The following is an 11,243-nucleotide window of genomic DNA, read 5'->3' as shown; positions in this document are numbered from 1 at the left end:
CATGTTGTAGCATATACCAGTACTTTAATAATTTTTTTGCGGCTCTATAATACCTCATTGTATGTATATACCACAATTTGTTTATCCATTTAACTGTTGATTGACATTTAGGTTGTTTCCACCTTTTGACTCTTGTGAACAGTGCTATGAACGTAAGTGTCCATGTATTTGTTTGCGTTCCTGTTTTCAATTCTTTTGGGTATGTAACTCTTAGAAATGGCATCGGGTAATATGGTAATTCCATATTTAACTTTTTGAGGAACTGCCAAACTTTTTTCTATAGTGGTTTCATCATTTCACATTCCCACTGGCAATATACAAAAGCTTCAGACTTCTTCACATCCTCGACAACATTTGTTATTTTCCATTGTTTTGTTGTTATTATTATTAATATCATACCCATCCTAGTGGGTGTGAAGTGGTATCTCATTGTGGTTTTGATTTGCATTTCCCTGATGACTAATGACATTGAACATATTTTTATGCACTTGTTGGCCATTTGTATATCTTCTTTGGAGAAACGTATATTGTTGTTTCTACTTTTGAATATGTTTTAAATTCTCCACAGTAAAAGAGATACAAAATATTAGATATTTTATTTAAAACTTTAAGAAACAGGTTTTTTTTTTCCATCTGAGAAGAGAGTGGTTTTTCCCTCCTTTCTCCCCCCCCCCCCCCCCCGGCTTGAATTCCCCTGAGACCCTTGCATAATTCCCACCCCCGCATCCCCATCCGCAATTCGGTTTCAAAAAAACATATTTGCTCTTCAAACAAATAAGCACAAGTTTCTTCCCTTTTGCCTCCTCAAAAGTGGGTGCAGGCGTGGGAGAACAGGGCCGGGACTTAGGGTGAGCAGAGGCTGGCTGCCCTACTTCCTTTGGTCCTAGCCTGAGGCTGGTCCCCCTACCCAGCAGCCTTGTGACACCCTCATGTCCCACCTCCACATTTTTGCTGAGAATCCCCAGGGAAGGGAGGGCCCCATCTATAGTGGAAGAAACCTTCTGGGCCCAAATCCAGCCACATCACAAGACTGGATGGCCCAGCCGCGAGACGAGCATGTCAGTGGCTTCCATGGCCAATGGGAGAGGCTTCACCCGGCTCATGTTCTGCTGTGGTTGTCGGGCCAAACAGATGGCTGGGGATAAACAGGGGGTGGTGCTGGGTGGGGTGTGTGTTGGGGTGGCTTTGAATGGCCTCAGCCTCCCTCTGGATCCTAGGGAAAGAGGCGAGTGAGGTGAAGGCAGTGCCTGAGGAAGGGGCTGTCATTTGTGGCCTTCAAAACTTGTTTGTGATGTCTTTTCAGCAATAAAACTCTTGTTCAAACAAACTATTACAGCAGTAAGACAGAAAAAGGAAGCTGTTCCTGCCGATGAAGGGTGAGAAACCTGGAGCCTTCCCTCCCTGCACGCCACGTGGCAGATACCTCAGGGAAAGCTGGGTCTCAGGAGAACACGCCGATCCCGTTAACACACAGTCTTCCTATGAAACCATGTGGGAACTCAACACGTGCTGTCTCCTCTCTAACCTGAGATCCTGGCCCGTTCCACAAAGCGAGGCAGTCTCTTGTATACCCCTCACCAGCCAAGTACTGGGATGGTGGCCAAAGGGGAAGAGACAGGCCAGGGTGTGGGTGGGCCAAAGAAATCTGAGAGGGACAGGAGCTGTGGTGGCCCGGTCTCTAAGCCTGCAGAGGCTCCCTTCCAGAGAGAGAGCTTGGAACTCAGTCTCTGCCTCCCTCCTTCTCTCCCTCCCTCCAGCAGAACTGCCCTGCCCCAGGTGGTTCACACCTTGCTAGTCCCCTAGGCTTATACCTTTCCTAACCTTAGGAGAGACATGAGAAAAGGAATCTCTCTCCTTCCCCACAGAATCCTTTTTTTTTTTTTTTTGAGACAGGATCTCTCTCTGTCACCCTGGCTAGAGCGCAGTGGCACAATCATGCTCACTGCAACTCTGCCTCCTGGACTCAAGTGATCCTTCCACCTCAGCCACCCAAGTAGCTGGGACTACAGGCATGCACCACCACACCTGGCTAATTTTTGTATTTTTTGTAGAGATGGGATTTTGCCATGTTGCCCAGGCCGGTCTCAAACTCCCAGTCTCAAGTGATCCTCCCACCTAGGCCTCTCAAAGTGCTGGGATTATAGGCATGAGCCACCGTGCCTGGCCCACAATACTTTGATATAGTTTCTTCAAGCCCAGATTCTGGTTCTTAGCACAGTCAACCTATGGAGTGCCTCCCCTGCCCCCCATATTCTGTGATAGTCATGCTGGGTTAGTTTCTCTAACCAGAGGATGGGCCCATTCTTCGCTGTGGGATGGTGTGTGGGGACATTGGTAAGGAACAAATAAAGACTTGGGCAAATAACTTTATTATGAGGTTGGTTATCTCATCCACAGGCTGAGCATGATGCTCAGTACCGACTCCGCAGGGCTATTTGGAGGATTAAATGAGATAATGTGTATCAAAGCCCAACATCACAGGAGCTCCGTGTAGAAGCAGTTCCATACCAGAAAATGGGATGGCTTTGTCCCTTACATGTTGTGTCACCTCAGATAAGGCATTTCCCCTCTTTGAACTCCAGTTTTCTCATCTGTAAAATGAGCATGTTTAAAAATTTTTTACTTAAAAAAAGAGGCATATTAATATCTACCCTTCACAGTTGCTGTAAGTAGAGGCAATTCACATGAAGTGGTTAATACCTGGCACAAAGAAATTACTCAAAACAGGATAGTAATAATTGTAATTATTACTACTTTTACTACTATTAACTTAATTAGAAGGGCAGTGTGGTTTTATAGTTAAGCAAACTTTGCAGCCAAATTTCCTAGGTTTAAATTACAATTCATCACTGGAGCTGTGTCACTTTAAGCAAATTACTTACCCTTTCTGTGCCTACAGTTCATTAACTGTATACTAATTTACCTATTTCATGGACTTGCTGTGATAATTAAGTTATTGTATGTAGAGCACTTTGCAGAGTGCCTGGCAAATAGTAAATGCTACAAACACATTTGCTGTAATTTTTATTAGTAATAAATATCCATATTTGTATTATTATAGTCATTAACAACTCGACTCTGTGAAAGCCTTCTCCTTGGATCCAATTAGGAGATCTACAGACCAACAGATCCACCATCCTACAAGACGTGTAGCCCCCTCAGAAGCTGTGTGACCCTGGGCTAGTTACTTCTCCTCTCTGAGCCTGCTTTTATTTATCTATAAAATGTGAATTGTAATAGTACCCATAATGATACTTCTAGGTTGTTTGACGTGCATTAGTGAGCGATGACCCGTGGGAAGTTTCTAGCTTCTAGTTAATTAAGCCCTGGTCCCCGTGCTCTGCCTAAATCCAGCTCCCTACCCCACCCAGCCCTCCCTCCCACCCCTGACGGGGAGCGCTCGAGTTCCCTCCTGCTGGGCGCGAGGGAAGGGGGGGCGTCCTGCGCCCGCTGCCAGGCCCTATTTCTGGGGGCCGAGCGATCCCGAGGCCTTGCCAAGCTTCCCCGGGGATCAGGTTTCTGCTGACGCGGTGCCAGGCACGTCTGCTTCCAGGAACCGGCAGCCGCTTTTAGCCGCGGGCCGCACATGAAAGGGCTGCAGTCGGAAACGTGACGTTGTGTCAACAGGCGAGGCAGGTCAGCGCTGGGTGAGACCATCCCGGCAGGCCCGGCGGATCACGCCCTGTCTGAAGGCGGCCAGATCCCCAGCCTCCGCTCCCCTGCCTCCTGCCACCTCTTCTTGGCCCCGGAGCCAGCGCTTCGCCCCCTGAAACTCACACACCCCGCTTTTTAAACAGAAGTCCTCTTTGTCCGCAGTGGGCATTAGGCTGGGGTGCACGCCCCTCCCCCGCACCTCCCTCTGAGCGCACTTGGATGCAGCTAAAACTGGGCTAGAGGAAAGGTTAAGGGCGAACTGGAAGCAGAAAATGAAGTGGAGGGACAGCTGCAACTTTAGGGGCTATTTGACAGGGGCAGGTTCCCATAGGGGGATTCTGGGTTGACTGCGTGGAACCCTCAAATATTTTTTTTTAGTTCAGGTTGCTCCAACCACTTCCTCCTTTCCCCATAGCTACTCCTCCCGCAGTGGCCTAGGAAAAAGAGAGGGTCATGCAAAAAGAGTTTGGTCTTGATTTCAACCCCCGGCTGTATCACCAGGATAAGTTTGATTTGTTGGGCTTTTTCCAAAAAAGTCTAGCTAGAGAGGTCTGGCAACTCATGGAGCAATTGAGGTGTTTCACAGGCATGAGACCTGGAAGCCCAGGCGCTGAGCTGGGAGAAAGGGTGGCACACAGAATTTGCCATCTGCCTGCTACAGGACTTGCGGGAAGGGCTCGGAATTCTTTTATGGAGTCAAAAGCAGGCGTGGAGAGGAAGGTGATAGACCACCAGCTATCGATGCCAGGTTTCCAACTCCTGGTCCCGGCTCCTTGCACAACAGCCTGTGTGGCCTGGGGACAGTTATGTGCATTCCGTATGCATCTAGCACAAGCAGAAAATGCTCACTTTCACCTGCGGGCCCGTGAGGAGACAGGGAAGGTGACATGTGAAGCAGTCTTCATGGTCAGCTGGAGCCTCTGCCTGACTGAGAAATCCCTAGGGACAGCTTCCCGGCTGTGCTCCACACAACCAGGGGGTTCTGGCAGCTTTGGGAGCTGGAGCCTGTTGAGTCAGGCGCTGGCCATCAGGAAACATCACGATACCCCTGAGAGGGAGTATCCCACAGGAATGTTGCAAATCAAGGCAAAGGAGAGAGGCAAAAATACACGACTGGGTCATTTCCTACCTTTCCAATGGAATTTTTTTTTTTTTCAATAAGAGCACTTGTCTAAGGAACACCCAATATTCATTCACGCACAAACACACCGGAGAGGAAGTCCAGGAAGGATGTAGAAAATAATTATGGAATGTTGCCTCCAGCAGGAATAAGACAGGATATGGCAAATCCATTAGACCTTCATAGATTTGAAAAAGCTAGACTGCTTTGGCAAAGAGGTGCTATCCCAGCATCAATTAGTATTGCATAATAATCCAGTAAATCTTTTCTCAATGTGCCTCTCCCTCCAGCAGGCTCCCCAGACACTGCAGCCCACGGTATCATACCTTGGTTTTCTGTCAAGTTCCAAGGACCACGATGAAAGCAGGCGGGGGAAAATATGCTTTTTACTTAACTCTGGAGAGGTAGAGGATGATCGTGTACCCCTGGCAAGGGTTAAAAAAAAAATTAAACCAATATTTACCTGCCAAGTTGACTAAGCTTATTCTGATTGAATACAAAGCACATGAAAAGCTGAATGAAATTACACTGAGATTAACTGGTTTGCTTAAGCCAAGAAGGAAGGACATAGGAGTCAGCCATATCACACCAATTGAGTTATTTAAAAAAAATTCAGGAGACCATCTTTCTCTTCCACAGGAAAAGAATTATTTTATTAAGTATTTTAAAACAACTACTTAACATTTACTCATAGATAAAAATATTTACAATTTTACACCTTCAGGAAGGCTCCAAAATATAAACACTGTACCTCTCCCTAGAGAAAAAAAAAATTATTCTTCTCTTCAAAAACAGGAATACATTCATTTTTTTCTCACTGTGTGAATCAAGTAATTATACAAATAAACATCTGAAACATTTTCCTTTTTTAATATATTTATATAATATATAACAGCTTTACAAATAAAGGCAACGACTTAATACCGAAATAAAAACAGGAAAAGAAAAAGTTAAAACACGATCAGCAATCAGGCATAGTGCATTTTGAAAAGCTGCTGCGGGGCTAGCTGGACACATCGGGAAAACAAGTACTCTGGACCAAAAATAAAACTTCTTTGAAGGAGACAGAATCCTTTTTAGCAATAAGGACACTCCATATGCCGTTGGGCAAGAGGAATTAGCCTACAGAAAGGATCTGGCGGTGCCAAGGCTTGGTTAGGCCTTTGAGAAGCTAAGCTTGGTTAAAAGGAGTTTTAGGATGGAACTGAAAACTGAGTCTAGTTCTGTTTGAAGGCAGCAGTTTGTTACTCAGCTTTGTGCCCTTTGGGGTGCTCGTTCGGGGTGTCTGTGTCTCTCAGACCTTGGTTTGGATCCCTGAACAGTAAGTACTAATGGTTAGACCTAGAAACAGGTGCCAGAAGCCCAGGGAACTCCTGCCTCCCTCCCTCCTGGGCAGCTCAGCTTGTACAAGGGGGCCACTTTCAGTTCCTTAGTAAGCTAATCACTACGAAAGCCTGAGTAGGGAACTACATTCTCTTTATTCCTCCGAGGCAGGGGTGGGGAGCAGACCTGCAGAAACCTCCCCAAACCACTACCGTGCTATGCCAGTGCCTGCTACCTCACCATGTTAGCAGAAAGCTCGGTCTGACTGCTCTCTCCCCATCGTCTGGTGAGTCACGTCGACAATAAAGGGAAAAGGGTGGGGTCCTAACAGCTGGTTGGGAGCTGAGCCCTGGAAAGCCCTCTTTTGAAAGTACCTTCTGCTGAAAGCCACAGACCCAGCTCCCAAACTGAAGAGTGACTCACAGACCAAGACTTTGAAGCTTTTGAAAATCCAGCTGATGTGTATCAAAGGGGGCTATTCTCTGGGTGGGGAAAAGCCCAGAAGTCTGCTACAATCCCCCCAAGTCTCCTGATGTCAAGCAATCCTTCGTGACTTCCCTATGCCAAAAGGAGCTTTAAAGTCCTAGACCAACAGGCAGGCACACATGTGCACGCACGCGCACATACACACATACACACACACACACACACACACACACACACACCCTGAATCTTCTCTCCATGCCTCAGATTATCTCAGTATACACAATGCAACAATCTTGCAGCATTCACAAAAACTTTTTTGTTGTTTTTTAGGAAGTAGCGAGGAAGGAAAGCAAAGCAGCAGGATCCCCTAGAGTTTAGTCTTTGGTTTCTAAGTTTAAAGGGGGGATAGGCTTCAGGGCTTGGAGCAAGACAGAAGAGTCGACGGACGGATGAGCTGGCAAGGGAGAAGGGAGTCTCTGGGGCATGAGCAAGGGAGCCGAGATCTTGTCTGGGTTCATGAAGCTAGAGAGGGCTGCGGCAGAGGCGTTGAGGCCTGGGTATAGCACTGGCACCGAGGTGGGATACCAGCACTTCTCCAGCATGGGCAGGTAGGCAGTCGCTGAAGGTGGGATCAGGTAGAAGGGCAGGCAGAAAGGAGGCTGGTGTGGGTGTGGGCCCAGGAACGGGGAACTGATCAGGTCACTGCTAGTGAAATGGCCTTCATCATCCGAAAGCTGCATCCGGTTCTTTTTTGTGGGGGGTTCTTCGGATTCTTGCTTAATTGCGCCGATCCTTTCTCCCATGGTGAACCTGCGTCCGTGGTCGCTTTTGAAGCACGGCTGGTCACTGCGCAAGTCGCCCTTCTCCGATTCTCCTCCGTAGCCACTGTCTGTGTCCGTGTCGCTGCCGCTCTGCTCCCCACTCGAGTGAGCGAAAGTCCGCTGGATGACTGGCACGCAGTTTTTCCCAGGACCTTCCGAGCCTTTGGCCGGAGAGCTGGGTTTTTCCTTGAAGTCCATCACTTTGGGAGCTGGGTCTGATGGCTTCCTGGAGGTACCACCCTGCAGCAGCTCTGAGACCACCCGGTGGAGGTGGGTGACAAGCTGCGAAGACTTCAGGTCCCGAGTGTTCTCGTGCTTTGCCAGGTACTGAAGCACCTCCCGGGCACAAGTCTGGAAACCTGAGCAGAACATCTCTTGACCTGTTTCAACATTTCTCCCTGACAGCTCACCTAGGGAAACAAAAATCCAAAGGAAAATGTTTCAGAAGGCCCTGTGGTGCACCTGGATACCTATACGCCAAAAAACCAGGTGCTTTCGTTTTTGTTAAAAAAAGAAATCGCATTTACTGATTTGTGTTCCTAACTCCAAAAGTAGTATGCTCAGAGAAGAATTACACTGAAAAGTATAAATAATTAAATTAAAATAATCCATATACTAACACTCAGATAAAATACGATTTTTAATGTTTGCATAATATCCTATCATGGAAATGGACCATAATTAATAGAGATGAGCTGCTTCCCCTCTTTTGGAATGTCTAGGTGGTTTGTGAGTTTTCCATGTAAGTGAAGCAGCAAAGAACATTCTGATGTATTCATAAACCTGAGTCAATGCATACAACATTGCACCGTGGCAAAATGGGCAGACGCCAGATAGTTATAAAATGAGGAAAAGATTGAAGCAACAATAATCACCTAAAGTAAACTTATTTTCAATGACTTGTAAAAGTTGCAGTCATGCTGTGATCTTTAATTAGGCTCTCTATTTCTATATCTTTTCCACATATTCTATCCATGATCCTCAAGACATTAGGTATGACCATCTTCCTATTTTTAATGAGGAAACTGGCAGAAGCATTTGCTGGGTTTTTGCAATTTTCATCATACGAGCCTTGGAGAGGAAGGCAGAGAATGAAATGAGGGAGTGGGTAGAATAATTCTCCCCAGTCAGTACAGTATTATTTGGAAGAAGTGAGACTAGAAGGTTAGGTGACTCCGATTATCTGGAAGTCTGTTGAAACGAATGATGAAACTTCAGTGGTTTCGCTAGATTGTGCAATTTACCATGATACCTAGTGGCTATTCAGGGAACCACATGAAATGCAGGAAAAACTCCTGCTGTATCCTGCCAGGATCACACCACACACCAAGTGACAAGGAAGCAAAGAAACAGGAAAACACTGGGGCATACCCACGATTTCTTCTCCAATGAAAGAGGGCTAAGAAGACCAACTGTAAAACACCCACAAGGCAAATTATAGGTGCCTTGGCATTTTAAAAGGGAGTAGGGAAATCTCCCAGAACCCAGAGACTCTCAAGCTAAAATGCCACAGGAATATCTTATCATTTCACTAATACGTATTCATGCCAGGTGGCACACTGCATTTCAAATGAAAAGTCTGACCTTTTAGGAAAGATAAAACTGCATCTCCCCCAATGAAGGTGCATAAGCAGTTTGTTGCAGTAATGTTTATTCCATCAGATGTTGAGCCCACAGGCTCTCTATTTGTGCTCAAACTCTTAAAAAGAGGAGAGCCAGAATCAGCACTCACCAGCTTGTAAACCGCTCTGCAGGGCAATGATTTTCTGCTGCTGCTGATCAATTAGGTTTGTTAGTGCTTTCACATGCTTCAAGGTAAGTTCAAGAACCACTGCTTTTTCCAAGTGACCCAAAGTCTAGAAGGAAAAGAGGCTTAGTCAGCGGTGAGGTCAAAGAAGTCCCACCTTTGGGATATTTCTTAGCAAAGAGAAATGTCTCTAAAAGAAAAAAAAAAAGTGGATAGTCTTTCTTCGTTGGCTGTTCTAACACACATATATATAAAATATATATGATTAAATAATTTTAAAAAGGGTGCCATCTCTCTTTGGAGGCATTTTGGAAGCTGCAACTACCTCAGGAAAATGCTTTGACAGATAAATTTCTCCAGCAGCCTCTGCTGACCTTAACTCAGGGGAATCCAGAGATAACATTTTTCTGCAGGGGTGTCAACTCAGAGAGGGACCTCTATTATGTCTGGCAGCCAATAGGCTTTCCCTACTTCTTTCCTTACACCCTTTCAGAACTTCCAGCTCATTCAGGCTTTTTTGTTCCTCCCAAAATACTTTTTTTTTTTTTTTCCATTTCCCCAACCAAAGGCTGCCAAGTAGCTGAGGGCTACTGTCAAGAAAGGACAGGCCGTAAAAATCACACACCAAAGCAAGTCCACTTATTTAACAACAAAAAAAAAGGTGGGGGGAGTGGTGGAGGGAAAGGGGTAAATGTGTGTGTTGCTTGGCGTGTTCCTTTAAGTTAGAAAAACTAGGGAATCCTGAAAATCACCAGAAGTTAAACTCTTGAAAAGGAAGGCCAGTTGGTGTTGTAGCCAACTTGGAGAGGTCCAAGCGGTTCTCGCCTCATTTGCATGAGTCAGCCAGAAAACGCAAGGACTGTGGAGGAGGACCCCACCACAGAGCCACCCGCCAGCTCTGATCCGCCCGTCTGGTCTGCAGTTCCCCGCGGAACCTGCAGGCGGCGAGTGACCCCCGCCCGCCCTCTGGGCAAAGGACTGGGTTGGAAAGGGGCCAGCTTCTCACTTACTGTAAGTTTGAGATGTTCTGGTAGGAGATCCTTCAGCTGGGCGATGCACTCGTTAATCCGGTCACGTCTCTTTTTCTCGATGAGCCGGTGCGGCAATTTGTAGGTCTCCTGCAAGACGCACGGGGAGGCGGTGGGCGCTTGGGAAAGGAGATGAGAAGCCTATCCTCCCAGCCCCGCAGCACGAGTCCGGCAGAGGAGCAGAATAGCACCAGAACCATCATCTGCCCCTTCTTTTCCAAGTCACTCAGAAGAGGCACCGAGCCCACACCCTGCATCCCCTCGCCAACCTCTAAGCGAGAAAACTTTTCTTGGAAACTCAGCGCGCGCGAGGGGCTGAGCGCAGGGTCCCCAGGGGTGCACTTGCTTACCTTGCTGTCCTCGCTCCGCTTTATTCCCCGTCTTGACTTGTACACTTGGTACATGTGGGCAAAATCCATCCTGCAGGAAGAGAGACCAGGAAGGGTCGTGACTGCTTGCGCACGGCTGCAGGCGTTCTGCCGGGCAAGAACCCCCCGGTGCGCCCGGAGCTGCTCCAAGTTGAGAGTGGCGCATAACATGGGGCTGGAGTTGAGGCTTGAAGGGCCAAGGAGTGCCAACTTACCCTGGTAGGTCTCCGTGCTCCAGTCCCGGTGCTTTGGGCAGGCAGGCGGGGGGTGGTTGCGCGCTGGGGATCCGCTCCATGGTGCGGCGAGCCGGGGCCACTGCGCGCTCCTGTCTGCTCTAGCGGAGCGTCTGGATGAGGACTGTCCTGGAGCGGGCTTCGGGGGTCTCTCCGCAGATGTTCCTCTGAGTCTGAGCTCTTTGAAATCCCCTGGGCTGCTGGAATCTTCGGCTTTGAGATGCAGCTTCAGTTGGGGGCGTGCATGGCCCGGTGTCCCCGCGGCCTCTGGCTCCAACTCAGCGCACAGACTGGCGGTGTGTGCTCCCTGCGCGGTCTGCGCCGTGCGAGCCAAGTGAATGAGAAGTGGGGCGGGCGGGGAGGCGGGAGGGAGCGGGTGGGGGGGGGGCGGTTAGGGCGGAGTGGGGGGGGTGGGGGCACAAGCCGAGGAGTAATGGAGAGGCTGCGGGCTGGGTTAAATGGGAGCGAGTGGGTGGGTTGGAGCTACGTGTTCTACCCTGTGACTCCAGGCACGTCTGGCCAC

The 11,243-nt window shown here is 48.0% G+C and overlaps 1 protein-coding gene across 1 annotated transcript; it reads right to left on the bottom strand.

Annotated features, from left to right (window-relative positions):
* Positions 1 to 5,413: 5,413 nt before the first annotated feature.
* On the bottom strand, positions 5,414 to 11,043 carry BHLHE40 (basic helix-loop-helix family member e40). The gene is given in 5 exon segments (NM_001257518.1): positions 5,414 to 7,754; positions 9,077 to 9,200; positions 10,102 to 10,209; positions 10,470 to 10,539; positions 10,703 to 11,043. Coding segments are annotated over 5 exon segments (1,239 nt in total). The 5' UTR covers positions 10,783 to 11,043; the 3' UTR covers positions 5,414 to 6,897.
* Positions 11,044 to 11,243: the final 200 nt, after the last annotated feature.

This window comes from Macaca mulatta, chromosome 2 (genome assembly GCF_049350105.2).
Source record: "Macaca mulatta isolate MMU2019108-1 chromosome 2, T2T-MMU8v2.0, whole genome shotgun sequence".
Classification (NCBI taxonomy): domain Eukaryota; kingdom Metazoa; phylum Chordata; class Mammalia; order Primates; family Cercopithecidae; genus Macaca; species Macaca mulatta.
Note: the sequence above shows the minus strand (reverse complement) of the source record. Positions and strands in the feature narration are given on the sequence as shown.